Source organism: Trichoderma aggressivum (genome assembly GCF_033847375.1).
Source record: "Trichoderma aggressivum f. europaeum strain CBS 100526 chromosome Unknown scaffold_002, whole genome shotgun sequence".
In the NCBI taxonomy this organism is placed as follows: domain Eukaryota; kingdom Fungi; phylum Ascomycota; class Sordariomycetes; order Hypocreales; family Hypocreaceae; genus Trichoderma; species Trichoderma aggressivum.
The window spans coordinates 49409-70545 of record NW_026946368.1 but is presented as its reverse complement, the minus strand read 5'-3'; the positions used below and the strand labels follow the sequence as shown (position 1 = coordinate 70545).

General features: G+C 45.6%; 7 protein-coding genes across 7 annotated transcripts; 4 read left to right on the top strand and 3 right to left on the bottom strand.

Annotated features, from left to right (window-relative positions):
* Positions 1 to 428: 428 nt before the first annotated feature.
* On the bottom strand, positions 429 to 2087 carry Triagg1_839 (uncharacterized protein; the record flags this gene model as incomplete). The annotated part of the gene is made up of 5 exons (XM_062901818.1): positions 429 to 675; positions 741 to 961; positions 1033 to 1470; positions 1524 to 1760; positions 1866 to 2087. The coding sequence occupies 5 exons, from the start codon at positions 2085 to 2087 to the stop codon at positions 429 to 431; spliced, it is 1365 nt and encodes a 454-aa protein (XP_062760063.1).
* A 1656-nt stretch (positions 2088 to 3743) lies between these two features.
* On the top strand, positions 3744 to 4504 carry Triagg1_838 (uncharacterized protein; the record flags this gene model as incomplete). The annotated part of the gene is made up of 2 exons (XM_062901807.1): positions 3744 to 4045; positions 4108 to 4504. 2 exons carry the CDS (start codon positions 3744 to 3746, stop codon positions 4502 to 4504), a joined length of 699 nt encoding a protein of 232 aa, XP_062760062.1.
* Positions 4505 to 6858: 2354 nt separating this feature from the next.
* Triagg1_837 (uncharacterized protein) lies at positions 6859 to 8180 on the bottom strand (the record flags this gene model as incomplete). The annotated part of the gene is made up of 2 exons (XM_062901796.1): positions 6859 to 7532; positions 7580 to 8180. 2 exons carry the CDS (start codon positions 8178 to 8180, stop codon positions 6859 to 6861), a joined length of 1275 nt encoding a protein of 424 aa, XP_062760061.1.
* Positions 8181 to 12988: 4808 nt separating this feature from the next.
* On the top strand, positions 12989 to 14069 carry Triagg1_836 (uncharacterized protein; the record flags this gene model as incomplete). The annotated part of the gene is made up of 3 exons (XM_062901784.1): positions 12989 to 13193; positions 13260 to 13615; positions 13977 to 14069. 3 exons carry the CDS (start codon positions 12989 to 12991, stop codon positions 14067 to 14069), a joined length of 654 nt encoding a protein of 217 aa, XP_062760060.1.
* A 96-nt stretch (positions 14070 to 14165) lies between these two features.
* Positions 14166 to 14760, bottom strand: Triagg1_835 (uncharacterized protein; the record flags this gene model as incomplete). The annotated part of the gene is made up of 3 exons (XM_062901773.1): positions 14166 to 14340; positions 14407 to 14426; positions 14509 to 14760. 3 exons carry the CDS (start codon positions 14758 to 14760, stop codon positions 14166 to 14168), a joined length of 447 nt encoding a protein of 148 aa, XP_062760059.1.
* Positions 14761 to 16306: 1546 nt separating this feature from the next.
* On the top strand, positions 16307 to 17557 carry Triagg1_834 (uncharacterized protein; the record flags this gene model as incomplete). Its single annotated transcript, XM_062901762.1, has 1 exon — positions 16307 to 17557. The coding sequence occupies one exon, from the start codon at positions 16307 to 16309 to the stop codon at positions 17555 to 17557; it is 1251 nt and encodes a 416-aa protein (XP_062760058.1).
* A 2411-nt stretch (positions 17558 to 19968) lies between these two features.
* On the top strand, positions 19969 to 20723 carry Triagg1_833 (uncharacterized protein; the record flags this gene model as incomplete). The annotated part of the gene is made up of 3 exons (XM_062901751.1): positions 19969 to 20160; positions 20218 to 20322; positions 20376 to 20723. 3 exons carry the CDS (start codon positions 19969 to 19971, stop codon positions 20721 to 20723), a joined length of 645 nt encoding a protein of 214 aa, XP_062760057.1.
* Positions 20724 to 21137: the final 414 nt, after the last annotated feature.

The window sequence follows — 21137 nt, the reverse complement described above, 5'->3', positions numbered from 1 at the left end:
ATCCTTCAGAAAAGACGCTCGCCCAAATAAATAGCAAGCTGTGGAGGTATCGCAAAATCTGTCCAACTTGCTCAAATTCTTGGATGAGAAAATCCAGCTGGACAGAAACAGAGACAGAGGTCTATGGGCTGATGCTGTATGTATCGCTTATGAGGTCTATATACTCTTTACACAAGTCTTCGCATTGTACGACAGGCTAATCTTATTTATCCTGTGAGCGAATGTTGAACAAAGACACATTCGTATGGTGTGTACTTCAGAGAGCTATAAAGAAGAAGCGAAAAAGCACCTCTATTGAACTTAGGTACTGCTTGTAAAACACGACCATACCCACCAGTATGTCGACAACACAGAGTTAGACTAATATGTGAACAATCTTTATGCAAATTAACATTAGCGTACAACCTGAGGTTCCTTTCTCGACAGATTCAAGCGTCCTTGAAGTCGTTGTCAATTTGTGCCTGAAACTTGGTCCACTGCCCTTTCACCCTGCAAGCAGAACTCCAGTAGTTTCCTTTGTCATCTTTTCCAAAGATAAACCAGCCATCAGCAGGCTTGATAGGGCCATGATTTTTCTGAATATAGGACGGTTTGCACGCCACATCAGCCTTGGGTGTTTTGCGGGCAGGGGCAAAATCGAGGTTAAACAGACCCGTCTTGGACCAGTTGGAGAAGCTAACCTGAGCCATAGTACCGTCACCAAAGACGATAACAGGAAGACCAGAGTAAGACGTTCGCACCATGTCGTGATAAGCTTCATGCTCTGCGCGCGTTCCCTGCTCGTTAATCGCGCGACGGACGTGCGTGCGAGCCAACTTAAAGGCTTGGAGGAGACGTCGCCTGCCTTGACTAGCACATTGGCCCATCCGTAGGCATTGCCTACATAGGGATGTTCAGCTGAGGGTGGAATGAGGTCTCCTTCAAAAGCTTTGCGCAGGGACATGGCTATAGAAGTAGCAACCTGCAAGAATATGGAGTCAGAACTGTTGCCATCATAAGGGAAGGGAGAAAGGCATAATTGCTGAAACTGACTGTCCTATCAGAGTTCATCTCCATGGAGCTAACAATGCAGCGGATGGTCCAAGCCATCAATATGTCGTTCTCAGTCAAGAACACTTTGGAAACATCTTCGCCTTTCGCGATTGCTTCGGCGCGGAGCTCCTCCAAGGTTTTATCTAACTGCACTCTCCAGTATGTTTCGGGGGTGCAAACCATGCGGTTCTCTTTAGCATGAACAAGCATATCAACGCCATATCCAAGACCCCATTGGAGCAAGCCGCCCAAACTAACTCGTTTGTCAGACAAGACGTGCTGTTCCGTGATTGGACGAGAACCTTTTGCCAGTGCGTCAAATGGATCTGTATCAAATGCGCATGGCGTTGGGATTTGGTCCGTCTTGCCCCAAAGCATGGAGCTCCAGCCTTCCACAACGTACAGCATTCCTAAGTCATCAAATGCAACATGTTGCCACTGCAGTACAACGATTGTCTTGTCAGTAAAGAGTTGACGCGCAGGCCCAAAACAGGACGATCAGAAGTGAGGTAGTCGCTGATCCCTCCAGGTTGGTACCCGGCCTCCCAAGCCAAGTCTGCTAGATTATCTGGATCACCTAAGATGGCAGGCTGAGTACTAGGTTGCGGTATCTTGGAGGCTGCCGGATGGGAAGCGGCAGGCATGCCATGATCAATGTGGGCAAACGCAATTGCTGGGCGCTCAGCTGTGAACTCTGCGGGAATATGCCATTCAGTCTCGCCCGCGGCCTAATCAACGACACGAGTGTCAGTATTGGTGTGCTAATGCGTTAATGAGTTTAGATCAGCCTCGAAATTAACTGCAGGAAACTGATCCGATGCAGCAATCCTTACATTCTTCCTAAGCCGGCCTCCAGGAAGTTGCAACCCCTCCCGCTTGACAAGTCCTTCGAGAGACTCGCGAAGTTTCTCTAGATCGAGCACGTCATCGAAAACGAGAGAGACTGCAAAGTTGTTGTCTTTCACAAGCGGGCTCTTCTCGAAAAAATGGAGTGGCACGATTCGATCGCCCGGTATGTGCGCCGGACCAGGCTTTCGTCCGAACAGCAGGTCCATTTCGATTTGCCAGGTAACTAGATTCACACCAAGAAGAATTTCTCTTTCTCTTTTGCGTTGAGAGAATATAGGAGTATTATTGGTAATCTGTATGCGCTGTATCTTACAGAGACTCCCTTGCGGGTAAAGCGGTTCGTAAACCAGATACGGAGTACTGCTGCAGACAAATCTTTAGACAGCGCGTAGTGTCGATTGTTGCCCTTTATGAATTCGGGTATCTTATTACAGTTGATTTTACCCCATGACAACGAAATTAGCTACGGATATACGAACCGTGAAGCTGCAGGCAGGTATCTCTCTTTAAGCCCTGCCCAGTCCCACTATGTGCTGAAGAGTTTTGCGGCCGCAGTCCTGCAGCAGCCATGCCACAGGCACGACGGATCTCCATGCCGACCCCCATTTTCTTTAACCTAGATCTTTTTAACGGCTAAATACCCAGACGTTGCTGAAGATGTTTGGTAAGAAGCGAAATGTTGGAAAATTAAGGTGCGGTCTACCAGTCAACCAGTTCTGTTGTTCATGACACGGATAATGCTTTTTACACTTGACGTTCGTATTACCAATTTCGTCTAAAACACTCGTTTTTTGTAAAATTGTATGCACACATTGACGTTGTGCCGGACTGGTTGAACACGCGACAATTCAATGTTTGTTGGATGCAACCGCTTACCAACAACTCTTGGGGAATTGGGGCGTGCAGGGGTGGATTGTGACCCAGCAAATCCTAATCAGCACATAACACATGGGGATCACGCTACAATGAACACCTGCCATGTGTTTCTTCACATGTGAAGGCGTTTGACAGACCGGTATATCCGAAGTTGGGAATCAAAGGTGTCGAGTAATGATCAGGGCCCTTGTCAGTACAGCCCCTTCGGCAACTGTTTGGTCTGAGGTCGGAGTATTATCAGACATATAAACGATTCACATCGGTAGTATGGCAATAAACTGGTACGAATTGCTCATAATGCCTCCATACCCTCAGAATTGCTAACCAGGTCTCTTGAATCGTGCAATTGAACAGCAACCGATTAAACGGTGCTGGTATCGCAGACGATGAATCTTTCTACGACACCGGCAATGGCGCCGCCGGATGGTCAAACACCACAGTTTGATGCACCCTACAATTCTTTACAGATTCGGACGGTAGTTGCTTTTGGAGTCACGTATTTCTTCGCTTCCTTTTTCCTCGCTCTACGTTATTTTCAGGCTGCCAAGCTAGTCAAACAGGTTGAGATAGATCTAAGTAAGATCCACGTTGTCGTTCAACAACGCACAATAAGGGGCGACCAAGGCGCCAAGACTAGATCTCAGATCTTTTTGCTAACTTTCGTTTACTTGCAGTTATCCTCACTCTTGCTTATGGCATTTCCCTATACTACTTCATAACATTGGTCAACTGTATGCTTACTTGACGCTCACTCACTAACATGCCCTAACATATCCTCCAACCTAACTAAATGGCATGTAGTAAGGAGCCATGGCTGGGGGAAACATCTGTGGGATGTGTCTCTAGCACAAATCATGGAGTTCAATAAATTCGGGCATACCATCATGAACATTACGCAGCAACACTGTTCTTGTACTGTATTGACACCAGCTTAGGAATTGCTCCACAACACCCTGACCTACTTGACCACTGTATCCATCACAAAGATGGCCATGTTGGCTGTCCTGTTCCGCATCAATGCTTCATTAATTTACCGCTGCGTCGTTCTCAGCGCTGCCGTCGCAATCCTCGCCTATACCTTGACCTTGACTAGCATCACCGGCGGCCCGTGTAATACTCTTAAATCTGGAACGATTAGTTGTTTGGAGAACGTGGCTTTGGCACAAGCTGTGATGAACATCGTCTCCGATTTTGCTGTCATAGCGATACCTATCCCAACCATCCATAGGCTTAAGTTTACATTGAAACAGAAAGTCTCGGTTGGATGTATCTTAGCTATGGGGTCTGGGTCCGTCTCTCTCGCTACATTTCCGACTTTGGTTCACTTTCGTATTACTAACTATTATTTAGTGTCGTCATTCGCTCCATAGCTCGTCTACCGTACGTTCTCATCCTCGACAAAACTGCCGATGTTACCTATACCGAGGCCATTCTAGGCGTGTGGTCAATCGTTGAGATCAACCTTGGCATCACTTGTGGCTGTGCAATGAGATCAAAGTCCCTAGCTGTGAAGTACTTGCCCCAGCTTGGATTCTTCTCTTCTAACCCACAAGAGAGCGAAACCCATGATTCGAGGCGCAAAGGCCTCCACAAAGATGAGGACAGCGCCCAACGATCGTACCAGCTCCACAACGTCCGAAAGGATAGAATTGAGCTAGAGTTCGACAGTGGAATGAGCGACTCATATAGACCCGGCCTGAGGAGCAGAGATTCGGATAACGGGAGCACAGATAAAATATTAAGTTAATATATAGCTGGGAAGAGATGGGTATTTTATTTGTCAATTTTGAGATGCGATGTAACCGGGCCTCGGATTAGACTTTTTGAGCAATCATTTTTCTCAAAGGAATGGTATACGGCGTTCAAAAAGATGGATCGATGATTGGATCGAATGTTATAAAACCAGAAAATTTTTGGAAGTGCAAATCTGAAAGATTGAAAGACAACCCACAAGCCATTGAGGCGGCCAGAGACAAGCTAGCCAACACTACGTTTCTCATATCTACGAATTCGCAATTCTTTTTCCCGCAAAAATACACCGTCTACATTTTGTTTAGAGAGCAAAGCAGCAAAAAGTGAAAATACATACAACAGCCGGTGTTCGCTGATGGTCACCCACTCAACTACTAATCTGCCGGTTAGTGGCTTATCTATGGGGGAGCAGACGGGACCCCGAGTTCTCCACTACCTATGGTCGTATGTGTCTGAGTCTGTCCTAAGATTGCATCTTGTTCTGAGTGTGACAATGAAGTAACGGTCAATCTCTCTACTGACTACTTGGCGCGTCCGGCTTCGAGAATAATAGTAATGAAATGCGGTGGTGCTTTGCTAATGCATCATATATTCTAACAAAGCATGGAAGTATAGTTTCTCTTGTGCCATATGTTGAAACTACTTAAGCTTTTATAAAGTAACTTGTCTGACATTTACAATGTCGATGTGACAACGAAATTAAGAGCTTTTATACATATTCAGTAATCGATCATACATGCTGTATCGAGAGAAGCGCCGAGCTGTTCGACGGCGTATTAGAAGATACGGTAATCGGGTTTTTAATATCCAGCTTCCTCAGAAGTAATAATGCAGTTAACTAGATGCTTTATTCCTATAGCTTTGGCTTTGGCTATCTAATCTTTGACCTGCCCGTTAGTGATAATGGCAATACAGTATCCATGTTTACACAGCCGGGTTAAAGCCTCGATACTTCCTAGTGTTATCCTCTGATTTTTTTTATAAACTGCCTTATATATATTACAGAACTTCTGAACCTTGTTAAGGCTGGGTTTTAGTAAGCTAAGAGATAAGAAAAATAAATAAATCTTCTAGACGTCGGCCTCTTTATATGTGATTACTTTATATAGGTAAGTATTATAGGCTTGTTAAAGAGAAATATTATACTTATTAGTTAATTTATTAATATTCTTATCCTCTAGGCTAGTATAATTCCTTTGTACGGCGGATATCGCAAGGCGTAGCGAATGGTAGTGGTTAAACAGCGTGCCGTCCAGATTAAAGGAGACAACTTTAATCTGTGTTAGTTCTATAGTAAGTTGTCTTCTTTACGCAGAGAGGTATGGAATGGCGGAGTGGGATTGTGGATGGGAAGGGCAAGATAAATCAAGGGCGATTGTCTAGGAAGCTGTTGCGAAATATAAAAAGCTTATGTTGAACGCCGTCACAATCGATATGCACCCAGGTGGTTTCAAGCTTTTTCGGAGTGACCACATATGCTGTACCCGCTGATCAAGTAACTAATCAAGTATTTACAAGTATGTCCTCCTGATGGTGTTTTGAAACATGATGGATGGCCAATCTTAGTCCCTTGACAAACTCAAACTGCGACTACTAAAGCACAAGAACCCTGGCAAGCTACAGGATCTTGGAGGGATATTTGCCAAGCTTCTTTACAATTTTCTCAAAATATCTGGCCCCTACCGCAATGCCATCTACGTCCCTACAGTCTTTATCATCTCCTAGATCTCCTTTGTCTGGGTCCAAGTAGCTCAGCCATGTCCTCACCGCTTTGTTCTACTTGGTGCCAATCTTAAATCTCAAGATGCCTCTTCCGCGTCGCGTTAACCTAAGGTATCTTTCACTCAATGAGAAGATTTGCATCGTTCGGATGGATTCATCTTATCGCCTTCAACACCAGATTCAGGGCTTAGACTAGACGGTAGAAGGTCCACAAGGGGGACCAATCTTTCTCACCCACTTTTGTCATACTCGACAAAATTTTCTCGTATCAAGCTTGGGTAGACAAACACCGACGCTGTACATGTCGTGTTGCATACTAAAGTCTGTCTCTGGAGTATTGCCTTGCCAATGCGGGTGGCGACACAAATTCTTCTCTCAGTCATCGTCTCCAAGGCGATGCGTTTTGCCCTCAGCATCGCGAAGCATGATGAAGCCAACCAATATAGAGATTTCAGAATCCTCTCAGGATCTAGCGTCTCCTCTAGTATTGTAACATTTGTGGCTTCCTTTGCTGATGAGTAGTATTGTCTTAGGCCGGGTATTCCTAACCTATCACTTTTCTTTGAACGAATATTCCAAGTGCTTGCTGTGTGCTCATCGATTCCTCTTATGTATAATAACATCTGTTTAGACTGTCAAGGAACTGACAAAGTTCTGCTCTCTCTTAATCTGCTGTAAAGAGATGGGCCGCAGCACTGTCTCTGATAGCTTCAGGCTGACAATCGCATCAGCATGTGATGTGATGTGGTCGTTGACCGTCTCATATACCACATCGACGCCGCCAGGATATCCACCACCGTTGCGTACAACCCCCTCCCACGCCTCAAGCACTCGAGGCTGTATACTCATACACCATGTTGCCCGCCAAGTAACAACAGACTGCCGCAAATGGCCAGGGATAAACTCATACTTGAATAAAGCCGCCAGCCCCTCTCGTCCATACCATAATTCCATCATCTTGAGCTTGAGCATGCGACAAGCTGCAGATGCTGCTGCTTGAAGAAGATCCATAATCTTTGTAGGACATGTTGTGGGTGCTAGAAGCTGGGAGGTGAGGGTAAGGTGGCTTAGGTTTGGCCATGTTGAAAACTCAGAGAAAAACTCTGCAGCATCTACTACGAATGAAGCTGAGAGGACTTCTACGCCGAGATTCACTCGGGCAAGCTTCTGACTGAGATCAATAGTGGGAGCATGTGCTGGTGAGTTTCCTCTTAGAAAATAGCGCGAGTATTGTTGGTTAGAGTTTTCAAAAATTGTTAACTTGTCCAGCCCTTCGGTAGCAGAAAGAAGTGCAAGCAACGCTGTGAAAATATTAGTAGCTGATAAACTTCAGTAGTAAATTACTCACATCTAATCCAGATCGCGTGAAGCTCGGTAAACCACTGCATCCATATCTCATAGTGGAATTCACGTAGGTTAGGAAGGTGGGAAAGAATTTGGGAGACTGTCAACGTGTCCCATCGGCGATAAGTCTGTAGCCTCATTTCAAGACGTGTCACGGCCGGGACCTTTGGTGTCTGCGCCCAACACTTTCTTTCATCCCTAATTGGGATCCAGACATGTCCAAAGAGACGTTCAAGACTTTGTACTGGCGGGATAGACCCCAATGCAGTCGTTTCCCATCGGTGCTTTTCGGGCTCCTCGCTTCCGGCGATCGACATTGGCTCGACCTGGTGTCCCGTAGCGTCGGGCATAAAGGTTAGGTACTTGAATGCGTGCTCATTGTCGCTCTTCGAGTACAGGCTAATATCGAGGGTCAGGCTCCCATTTGGCTCCCATGTGGCCAAAGCTGTGAATAGCGACTGAAACGATTCCAAAATGAGCTTGTTCTCGCTTTTATTCGTCTGATAGTCTCTAGGATCAAAAGAATCGCATTTTTGGCAGTTGTATCGCTCAAGCTCTATACAGAACCATATATAACGCACATGATCCCGGTTGCGCTGCGTCATGGTGTTGAGTTGGGCGATGCGTTGAGACGTAACTCGTATATATGCAAAGATGTGTGGTTCGACAACAGCCTGCCACTCCCGTGACACGACAGCAGAATTAGATAATCTGCAATTCTTGTCATTTGTCAGGGCTTCAAGAATCATGCACCTGATTTCGGGAGGGAGCTGAGACCAAATCATCTTGACGTATGGGTGGCCTGGGATGGCTTACTGAGTAAGTTGATTTTGTTCAACGATGATTCCTGACAGTGGAGGGTAGGCGGCTTATTATAGTTGAATTTGTGCGCATTGTGCCTTTGTCGGAGAAAATCGTGGAAAGCTTCACGCGATCTACTAGGTAGGTTACAAGGCTTGATACTTGCGATTGTTGCCTCCCTCCAGCCCCTTATTATATAGTTTATTTGGCTCAGTCTAAGTTGCTGCTTTAAAAGTATAATTTCGGTGGGAAGGCAGGCCCAATGTCAGGTTGAATGTCGTATGAGTGTGTATAGGGAGATCTTTCTGTGAGTCAAATATGTGCGCCTTGAAGATTACAGCCGCAAAGTGACTCATCCTTAGACAAAGCTTGATTCAGTGAAATCTGAATTTCCTTCCATAAAAGCTTGGCTGGGGATGAGGGAGCTAAGGAAATTGAGTGTAAATTAACTTCGGTGCTCTAGGGGACACGGGGTACTGGTGGTAAGGATTATAGAGCACATAGACCGAATACTCAGAGCAATGTGTGGCTGTCTTTCGGCTTGAAGCCGCTTATTGCGAGGGCTGTCATTAGGCTATCGCTGCAACTCTACTCCTTCTGCCACATTTGCTCGGCCTGATCAATTACACAGTGCAAAGTAATCATTATTAAGCTTTTACTTAGCAGTTGGGGGTGGATGCTCAATAAGCTGTCCCAATAAGTATTATCCAGAACCTAGGGAGGTATCAACCTGTGATTATTATGTACGTACTATATAGAAAGTAATTCAGCTATGATCAAAGACTGGTTTAGTATAAAATATTTAGCCTCCAAATATTCTAGCTTATTTTTTCACAGCCATTCGAGATTTCGATTTATTAATTACAGCTTCCTAGTCCCACACATATGTAACGCTCTCTTGGGAAATAACTCTGTCAGCCCAAGCAGAAAATTTTGCTTAAAGACTGAAGCTCGCTTTGGGATGCAATGCCCTGATATGCCGAATTGAATCACTTTTTTCGGTCCGAATTGGTAAGCAGCCCTTCATTCGTGGATACAAGGATGCATCCAGAAATTTAACGGTAATTGTGCCCTCCTGTATAGGCCAGTGGCGGCAGGCAGCGTTCACGGATCAATCGACGCGGCTGGAGATTACGCTCTTAAGTGTATTCAGAAGATGCAAAGCGATCTCATCAAAAGCTTCGTACCAAAGCAGCATTGCGCCGACGAATTTAATGAGCACACGCACCCACGGGCAAAGAAGATGATATGGAGTGCAGGCTGCCGCTCAGGGTATGGTCCAAAATCATGGAGGGTAATGTTTCTTATAGGGTGTTAATTATTTTCGCCAGTTACAAAGCCAATGAAACAGGGACACTGCGGTAAGTCAGAGTATTGTTAAAACAATGAATCTATCCAACCCGATAAAACGTTTTTATAGCGTCGTCTATGCAGGCTCAACTATGCACTTCCGCACCCTGATACAAATCCCACGGTGAGAGGACATGGACATTGATTATTTAGACGCAAGTATTGTAATGTCTGGGGATGTATAGTCGTTGAATACTAATATATTTCAGAAACGAAACCGAAATACCTTTATGGGGATAGGGAGGCATTGCGTTCAGACCAAGGAAGCGAGGCAGCTTGGCATCGACCTAAGTCCTTATTATAATATGGGAAGAATTGACCAGCGCTTCCTCCTAGAGGTCGGAATTATTTAAAATACAAATGAGGGATACCTCGTAGACAAGAATCTCCAGTCTACGTAATGGTAGAATGTACGGACAATAAAGCTGTAGCTGGGGTTGCATAATTTCTTCAAGCGGCGACAGGAGCCACTATAGCTAGATCCGGTGTATCCAGACGATAGTCACAGATTTCGTTCAATCCCACAATCTCAATGCCGATGGCATTCTTCCGCATAAGCCTGATCGATGTACGGCTCAGGCGCATCCGTCACTTTTCATGCCTTTAGTCCAGCATAAATGCCATCTTGACCCATCAAGAATACCTCAGCAAGCTCCGACAAATCGTTTATTTGCCTTGATGAAAACAAACGAGCTTCAATTCTTGACCTTTCCATATACTCACGATGTGGTGTAGTTCCAAGTTGGAACCACTTTGCATGTGCTAGGTTTCTTCTTGAAGTAAACCCCAGGGGTGACTTAGTGATGTTCTGATGTATTAAAGAGAATCATGACTGGATCTTGGAGAACCGCCCCAGGTACGGCCTCGTTCCGTGATTCCATTGCTCCAATGAGGGATTTGCTTGGGAGATTTTGCCGCGCAAGGTGGCCACGGAGGACGCCCAATTCAGTTTCATCGCTCTCGTTCTTCACATCAAGTCCAAATGGTATATAATTCGATTGCGAAGAGGCTAAGACTTAGATCAAATAACCGTCATGAAACACATAAAGGGCTGTCGCAAATTAATGCTGTAGCATAGGAATGGGCATTACCATAGGCTACTCGAATACATATTTGTAGGAAGAAATCAAGACGCTGCTAATTACAAATATAAATCACGGAAGCACTTCATCAAGATGAAATGGTAAATAGGGCTAAAGACGATCGGTGTTAATGTATGACCAGAAGTTGGACAACGTGGCGACTCTAGAACCCAAAGGAACAGTCAGTTTGAGTCACCATTGTGCCAGAATGGGCCATATGGCGGACCTCGCCGACCGAGACCGAGGAGTTCACCTTGGCCGATCTAGGATCACTATTCCTGCAGCAGACCATTACACTACACACGAAGTATATTGGCCACAACTATAACCCAAATAATATACCACTCTACTAAAGGGTCGCGCTGTGCTTTGATGTTAATACTTCATGACATTATCCTGATACACATTTACACACTTACACACTTAATAGTGAATTCTTATGCTAGTGTTGCGGCCTGGCACATTCGCATTTACAACGAGCATACAGAGATACATGCATGGGATAGATCAGTAGACAGTAGATCAAGGCATGAAAGGAATAACTAGTTCGTGGACACCAAGCGCCCGTCTTGTGCGGATGTTATCGCATATACTAACTTGTTCATCCAGGAACACATCATATCTGTCTGATTTATTGAACGACTCTTTATGGTGATAATCAGGCATCGGATAGGTGTTCCGGCGACTCGTCATTTCATCTAGGCTAATAAAGCGTCATGATGCTTCAAATCAGGCCTTTAAACCACGGAAAACAACACTATATGCCTGCTCATTGGGTGACACTCAACATTCGACTCATATGATGATTCATCTAAGACTTATCTATGCATGAATCTCCCGATCTCTTACATCAGTTCTAGCAGTAGACTGTTGACGCTTTGTGCAGGATGACCCCAAATATGACTCTGGACCAACGCTAATTGAAGTCAGATTTGTTTATTAATTCAGCTTTAACATACTTATGCTTGCCTAATTATTGTACAAAAATAAACCGTTATGAGCTTTGAAGGATGAGGCGCCGATAACGAGGGCAACTTTCGTCGCGAGGGTCTCTACACCTTCACTGTCCGCAGACTCCTATGCGCCGCTCAGTATTACCGATTATAATCGCTTTTCTATAATTACTCATATCCACTTATAAGCCTGCACATTTTAAGCTGGGTGTATAAGAATGACTCCCCATTCGATCCATTTTAGTATATTCTCTTTGAATGTGGTAATAGGTTATTTTTTTCCCTTGGCTAAAATACCGCGCGCTTCCATGTTTCAAATGTTTACAAAGGAATATGAAAGAAGATAGCATCCTTTTCCTTTGTCTTTTTCACTCTTCTTGAACTAGACCTCGGATAGTTGTTCGTCGCCCCTCTCTTTGATCTCGACTTCCGACAGTTGTTCATCGCTCTTCTCTTTGTTCTAGACCTCAGACAGTTGGATACCCCATGACTCCCCTGCCAGCAGTATACAACATACGACGTAGGTTTGGTGTTTTCAGTGGATTTGGCGGCCCATATGAAGAGAGGGGCATTGGTGGTAACGAATTCCACCTTTCATGCTCCTAGCCCCCTCAAGACCTCAGCACATCGCCCTGAACGACCACACCCCGGCCTCCCCCCCGGACCCTTAATGCCCACGACATGTACTAATGCACTCCATACTCTAGAATTTGCTGCATGGCATTGTTTGCTGTAGGTTAATGTGGATTCAGCTTGTAGCGACATGTCAGAAGTCTAAAGAGTAATGGAGACAAAGGGGCAGCTGAACGACGTTATAGCGCCCACTTTGCAACAGCTAATGTAATGAAAAGAATATGAAACAGAACATACCCCGAGAACAAGAGAACACAAGACTTGTCCTCGTGTTCAATTCTGTTTCATACTCTTTCGTGTGCTCTCGTGGTCTGTTCTGTTTCATATTCTTTGGTAAATGATGTATCTTAACTTGAACTCAGATGCTCTCTTCAAAGTTCTTTGTCGCCCTCTTGGCTACCAGCCATGTGACTTGCCAACCGTGCCACGACTGTTCAGAAGCACTCTGAATATAAAAAGGCTGGCCATCATACCCTTTCCATTCGAAGGGACAAGTCATTACATCTTCTTCTCAAGAGCCACCTTCAATATCGCCCTAAGCACGTCTTACCTTCTCTGATACACTCATCAATTTTCGAATAAACATCGTCAATCATGTTGGCGCCAACATTCCTCAAGGCTGGCCTCCTCCTGCTTTCTCAGCTACACCTGACTTGGGCCCTCGTCCCACGCGCAACGGGTCTTATTGCCAATTGTGCCCAGCAAACGACAGCTACCGATGGCAATACGTGCGATTCTTTCGGCGGATTCGGCCTCAGCCGAGATGCATTTAAGGCCTTGAATCCAAAGATCAACGAGAGTACGTACCATACTATGGGTTAAGTTGGGGGATATTGAAATACAAGACCACTGACCAATGCTGCAGAGTGTACAAATCTTATTGCCGGTGAACTCTACTGTGTGAAAGTGTCCGCCACCAGCAGCTCTTCCATCGCAACATCGGCGAAAACTACTCCCACCACGGCGACTGTGATGACAACGATGACAACGATGACCACTGTGACCAAGACAACCGCGACGAGCTCGGCGGACAACAGCGTCCCCACCTCACTGCACCTCCATCCAGGATATGTAGAGAACTGCAAGGACCATGAACGCGTCCAATCTGGCGACACATGCTATAAGATTGCTACAAGAAAAGGAACGACACCGGAAATGATTATGAAGCTCAATTCGGTGGGAACCCAGTGCGAGAAATTGTTTCTGGGCTACGACGTTTGCGTACGCGTATAAACACCATTGGCCTGATTTTATATACATGTACCTAGATACATGTTATGCAGTGGTAGGGTGGATTGTGGTGGATTTGTTTCAACACTCTGTTTGATGAGAATAAGGGAATGCAACTTGGGGTGCAACATCGTTCGTTTACACTGCAAGGCGAATCGCCGTCCGCTCTCTTGATTCTGACATTGCGCATATATGTTTGGAGATTTATGCTGGTTTACTCAGCAAGTATAGTTTTGCTTCCTCTATCTAAGTCGGCTTCAATAAAATTATAGCTCTATCTTTCTTTGACTCAGTTTACGTGGAAGAGACATCTAATTCATAATCTATAGGCTGTTTAAAACTAAAACATCAGTCCATGGAAGCAGCTTCGGAGGCCTCCAAGTGGCGCCCTATCAAGACGATGTCCAAAGCATTGGAGGAACCGACAATCTTGGACAGTTGCTAGGTATCACCAGCTCCAGTAATAATGGCTAGCTGGGTCTCAGGCAAGTCTACATGGGCATTGGACGAGAAGACTCGGAGATGGCAGCAAAGCGCAAAACTACAAGCCGCCATCGAGAGCCAGACCAGATTCGCAGGCGATGGTCGGGATTGGAAGCGCTGCGAGTCGGGAGAACATGTCTCGCAGAACGACCAAGAATTCTTGGATCTCAGAAACACTCATTTTCTTTCGCTCTTTCAGATCCGCTCTGGCGCAAAAGGCGTTGTCCACTGCGCTGGCGAGTGTCAGGTCTCTAGTCCAGCCACTAATTTCTCGCCGTGTATCTCTTCGATTCGTTAACTAAGCTCTTGCAACATTTGCCTGGAGATGGTATTTTAGGTTTCGCATGGTATAAATGAATGGTTCGGATGGTTCCTATATGAGACGCATCAACATTACTTACACGCAACGTTGTTTTCGCGTTGTCGGACTGGGAGATGGCGGCTGGGATCATAGCATCCCCTTCTCTAGTGATTTGAGTGAAGATGTCGTCTTCCAACAGACACTGGATGGTTTTTGGTTCCTCTGTAATCCGGAATTTGCCGCTCCCATCATCCAGTCGGGGCATCACGATGATCACGCCGCATACAGTTCGTGTAGCAGGCAGACGAGGAGCTTTCATATGTCCGTCGCCAAATATGGGTCCAAAGTCCATTTCATGTAGACCAAACTTGAAATGGCTCGTTATTAAAAGTCACCCTACGTCCAAGTCCTCGACAATAATCTCACGCGTGTGAAACCCCCTTTCGGTCCTCTCCGCGTATGCAAGAAGGTCTCGAAATTTCTCCGCGGTCATGGAATTGAGCTCGGCACGCACCATATGGGACGCCTCTGCGATACCGCTCTAATCATTTGCTATCGCCTCCAGGGGCGTCGAAGTCTTGGTCACATAAAGGACGTTACCGAAGTATTATCAGAGTTGCCTGGCTTACCATGCCATGAGCCAGGCGGCATCGACTAATATTAGTTATTTTCAGCCCCGTTCAAATACATTGTTATGAAATAGTTATGAATCTGCTTGCGGTGGATCTTTTGGCAGTGATTTATATAAAAATGAATGTTTGTTTTAACTTATGGTTTCCTGATTTGATGGGAACTGAAGATTGACTGAAGATTTGGCTCCAGATGACACGGGGAGACTTTCCTCTGGTTTAAGCGAGAGACCGGCCACCAACCAACGATCACTTAGTCTAAAGGCAACACACATTCACAGCCGCTCTTATACAAAAAGGAAACAGACAGTGATTGGCCTTCTTATCGAATCAAGGTATTATATCTCGGTTCAGACATTCTTTAAAATACTTGGATAAGCCGTTTTGAATGCAATGCTCTGGCTGAATCCAGTCACTTGATCTCTCCACTACCTGTACTAAGTTGGGTGACCCTCACATTGCCTGAACATTCATGGAGCCTAGTCCATCCACCAACATAGAATAGAAGACACAGCCACGATGTGTCTTTCGGCAATTGTATCTATTACTAACATAGAGATGCCCGGTTCGCAACATGATTCATGTGCAAAGTTTCTTCTATCAGGGCTCTGTTTGTTGTTGGATATTCGCTACCTTTTTTCTCCGACAGACGCTTCTTCTTTTACCCGACAGGGCACTTAGGTAATATTACAGCCACTACTCTGAATTATCTCGGCAATTCAATCCCCACTCTTGTTTTTCTTCCTCATGCATTCGGCTTTCGGTATCCCCATTCTAAGCCAAACCCCCCGAACAAATCGCGATGTCTCTTATGTCGCTGCACTATGGAGCTGAAAGATTTGCCAAGAAAAAAAGGAGAGCTGCTTTTTCGCCACTGCACGGCAGTTGTAATCGTTCCAGGCCATAGCTTTAGCTATTCGTGGGTAGCTTGTAACTCGCTTCCACTAAGCAAAGCCTACTCTGTCAGAAGTAGAGACACGATAGTTTACTATCAGCTCTATACGTTTCCAAGTCGTATCTCAATCGATCAATATACTGGTTTCTTAGCTGTCTTTTCCTCTTTAGGGATCGTATTTGTTTCTTTTGTGACGTCAGGACGCAAGTAATTGTGTTGAACCTTAATGCCATTAGTTTCTTAACCCCATGCATGCATCTTGTTGATCGCTCTCCTCTTCGAGTATATATAAAGGGACGAATCCTAATGAGAAGTCTCCATCAACTTCTTAACTGAACCACCACTTTTAGTTTGTCTTCATTAACAACTCAATCATGGCCGCACAGAAAGAAAGAGTCGTTGTCATTGGAAGTGGCTGGGCTGGCTATAGCCTTGGCTACGGTATCGATCACAAAAAGTACGATATCACTTTGATTTCGCCAGAAAATACTTCTGCGGTAACTCCTTTGTTGGCCAGTGCTGCTTGTGGACTATTTGACCCTCGATTGGCTCATGAGCCCCTGCGACGAAGGGATTTCCATGCCAAGTATATCAAGGCTTCGGTTGTCGACATCGATTTTGACGCCCAAATTCTCATTTGTCAACCAGCATTCGAGGAGCTCAAGGATGAGCGTTTCAATGTCGAATACGACAAAGTTATTCTTGTGCCAGGATGTCGCAGCAACACTTTCGGCATCCCTGGTGTGGCGGAGAATGCCATCTTTGTCAAGAATGTTGCCAACGCGAATGCAGTTCGCAGCCGATTGAACGACATTCTTGAGATGGCCTCGCTTCCAGGAACATCGGAAGACCGTCAGAGGCAACTGCTGCACGTGGCTGTTGTCGGTGGCGGTCCTACTGGTATTGAGGTCGCGGCTGAACTAACGGATTTGTTTGACGGAGACGTTGGAGTCTTGTTTCCCCACTTGAAGGGCAAGGCGTCTGTCTCTGTGTACGACGTGGCTCCTCAGATTCTGACACCATTCGATCAAAAACTGGCAGAATACGCTTGCAGCGCCCTGAAAACTGGCAAAGTCAACGTTAAGGTGAACACGCACATCCTCAAAGTTACCAAGAATACGATTGAAACTCAGGAGGACGGGGCTACCGGTTACGGTATGCTCATCTGGGCCACGGGAAACAAGTCTGTTCCTCTAATCGACCAATTGAACCTCCGTAAGACAGAGAAGGGATTAGTACGGATCTTGACAGATGACCACCTCAATGCTTTCGCACCAGATGGCAGCGTCCTGAAGAATGTATTCGCATTGGGAGATGCGGGAGATATTGAAGGCGGGACTCTCCCAACAACCGCTGAAGTTGCGATTCAAAAAGCAGATTATATCATCAACCTGCTCAACGAGAATGTCAAATCTCCCTTTGAGTACAAACAGCGCTCTCTGGTGACGTACACGGGAAGATGGGATGGTGTAGTCCAAGGAAAACGCGAATATACGGGCTATGGAGCATGGCTGAGTTGGAGATCTGGCAACTTTTTCTGGACGCGGTCGTGGCGAAGAAAGATTTTGATGGGCTATGCATGGTTTATGGATTGGTTGGATGGAAGAGAGATTATTCGCAATTAGTACCTCTCAGCAGTTTTGCAACCACAGGTCTGCAGATTGTTCAGTTGCTACCCGAAGGCTTCAAGTTCAGGCGGCTGAACATGAGAAGGCATTCCCAGCTACCAACAGACTTGGACTATCAATCATGTAGCAGATAGCGAGAAGTGTTGATTCAGCATTGAAAAGCAATACGGGTGGGGACAATGTCCACGAGCTTCTTACAGCGGCGACTGTAAAAATGATGTTTAGCATTAGTCAACTGCACATATACCTGGCGAGCGCTTGATCAAATGTGAGAAAAAGATTTCCCTGGTCATCGGTATATGTTGTCGCTACAATTAATAAAATTTCTACATTCGCTCTATATGCCACCAAAAATACCATTATATCAATCACCATATTCTTCTCTATACTACTGTGTACGTAGACATGAAGCATTGAGAGCAAGAATAATCTTGTAGCAAAATTCAGAAGACTTAAAGGTGCAGGATTCGCAAAATTCGGTGGATAACAGGTAGCGAGAATTGATCACGATTGTCGTATGGCCGCCTTTTGGTTCGAAGCTGTTGAAGATTCAGCTGATGAGAGAGCTCAGATTCAGGTCTCCATATATACTAGCAGGTAGGCTGGTTTGTGGCGTCTCCAGTGCCGTGTCTAAAAGACATACATATGCTAAATCCCATTCAAACGGTATTTCGAGATACGGGGGGCTGATGGGGGAGAGCCTAGAGTTGGGGAAATGCGGAGTTCGCAGACTCAAAGCCTAACAAGTGGAGATACTTCCCCTCGGGGCAATACCAGCTCTTCACGTTCTACTAGGTATGTATGTCTTGCTGCATTCAATGCCCGTCTGCGTTCTTTGGGTGTTGGTGGGTTCTGTAAACTGGCGAGTAGGCGGGGGTCTTCATATCACACGGTAGACGAACGGGCCGGAAAAGCCAAGATGATAGAAACACGAATTGTTGGTTATCATCATACGGGTATACTCTAGAATGCATAAGTAACACACACGAGCTCCGTACAATGGTCGGCCTGGCGTACATCGCTCGGCTATCCAGCATTGGCTTCTTTACCGTGAAACACAACTTCCTCAGTCTCCAAATATTCCAGTACATATGTTCAGAGCCAAAGCATCCACATAAAGCCAACTTTTCATGCTATAACAATTGAAACACTGTAATTGAGCTCTTGAATACGTTGTAGATACTCAATGCTATTTAGTAAAACTAATTGGTCCAATGTGTTATACTGGGCTAAGATAGCTGATGACGTTGTAAAGAAGGCTGTTTACAACCGTGCATCCATCCCCGGGTCCTTTGGCTCGTCTGTACTCTGACTGGAGCCGCTGATGAATAGCTTCCATGTCAACGCCCTTGAAGTTTTGTTGCTCAATGATTCCATATGCAGTGATGCAATCTGTTGTCGACTCGCCAGGCTGTGGCGGTGGAAGGCTCTGACAATCATATTGGGCTACAAAAGCTACAGCGAGCGTCAAGTCGTCCTTTTCCATACTGCTTCCAGTGTATATCCCTGAATGAGCGCCGATGTTGTCTATTAACATAGAGTTTGAGATAACTAGCATGTCAAACGGTAGGCCGACCACGGCATTCTGCTTGCATGATGACGAATTAGTCAGTTGTCTCTGGATGTTCCCAGAACAGCAGCAAAGAGCCTCCGATACAGTGGGAGGCGAGAGCGAGTTAAAATAATGCTGCACGGACGAATCACTCGCGAGAGCGGGCTCTCTTCTTGCCTCTTTTAGTAACAGTTCCACTTCGGCCGCAAGCGCTGTAATGCGATGCTCGGCAGCAATCAATTGCCTCTGAGATTCTGCCAATTCAGCTTCAAGAGTAGATATATGAGTCTTGACTTTGGCCCGATATCTCCGCTGGTTGTTCCGAATTCGAGTCGCCTTTTGTTTTGGAGATTTGGATGACCATTTGGATAGCATGGTTGAAGGTGGGGAACCAGGCATTGTAGATACTTCTTCGACCTTTGGACGGCCAAGCAAGTCAATCATTTGCCGCAATATTGTTTTTATGCTTGTCCATGTGAAAACAGACCTTGCAGTAAGACGGAGAATTTAGAAAGAGAGTTTGTTTCTTCCATCTAGGGCGTCAAAGAGACGCAAGCGGTGGAGGTGCGATGACATACCAATTTCTTACTATTTTCAGAATAGCGCAGGCGTTGTCTACTACGACACTAAAAGCCCAGATGCCGAGAGAAGTTCTTAATTAGGCAGGAAATGAGTGACTCTCCATATGATCACGCGCCGGGCCTGTGTAAGTCATCCTCCAAGGCTTCACAAGGCGGCTATATTGATGGATAGAAATGTCGAGTTCGGGTATAAAAAGGCCATAGTGTTTCTTCAAAGAGGCTATCCTTCAAAGCCATCACGAAACAGCGCTAACTGGTATCTCAAACCATCAACAATGAACGTTCAAGACATCTATGCCGAAGTTGACAAGCGGTACTCTGCCGCTGCAGGAGGAGTAGAAGCTTGGTATGCCGATTCTGTAACGAGAGCGTTTGGGTACACAAAGGAAGAGTTGTCAGGGATTCTTCAGGATGCCAACTTGGGTCTCTCTTGTGGCAATCCTCTCGCGATCGCGACCCTGCGTGAAGTGCGTAATTGACGAAGCAAGAATCTATGTTTAAAATTATTCATTACGAGTATACAGGGAGAGACCGTGATTGATCTTGGAAGCGGTGCTGGTTTTGGTGCCTTTCTCGCCGCGCGAAAAGTAGGGTCCAGCGGCAGGGTCATTGGCGTGGACATGAACGAGGTAAGCTTAAAATCCCACAATCATGAGCTGTCTATCTAACAGATTTTACATAGGATATGCTTAAAAAGGCAGAAGCACTGAAGGCTTTATGGGGCCAGAAAAATGTCGAGTTCGTACAGTCTCAGATCACACGCATTGCTCTTGAAGACGGCATCGCGGATTGCATCATCTCCAACTGTGTCATCAATCTTGTCCCCGAAGAGGAAAAGCAGCTCGTCTTTAATGAGATGTTCCGTCTCTTGAAACCAGGCGGACGGTTTGCCATTTCAGACATCCTTGCCAAGGGCCCACTGCCGGATGCTATCAAGAGGAGCATGGCTTTGTACGTCGGCTGCATTGCCGGAGCAAGCGAGTTGTGGATGTACCAGAAGTATCTGAAAGAAGCCGGCTTCAATGGTTAGTGAAACGAGGCTCTTAGATGAAAATATTTCTTGCTGACCGGGTGATTGACTAGGCATCATCATACAGGATTCAGGAAACGACTTGAATGTCTATCACAATGAGACATCCGATAACTGCAGTAACGGTCTCTCTACTTGCAACTCTGGTTCTACGGAACAGGACAGAGGTTGCTGCACAGATGCTGATTGCAGGTTGACAGAAAGCGACGCGGTCAACGTTCGAGACATTGACTTCAATGAATGGACAGGTAAGTTGATTCTTCTCATTTCTGCTATCTCCATGAATTAAAAAGTTCCCATGGCTTCATACAAGATATTTGCTGTCAAAGATTGATGGCCCATCACACATTCATATTGGAGATTGCACCTCGGGTTGCAATGGGACCATTGTGAGAATTGCGTAATTCGACTGAT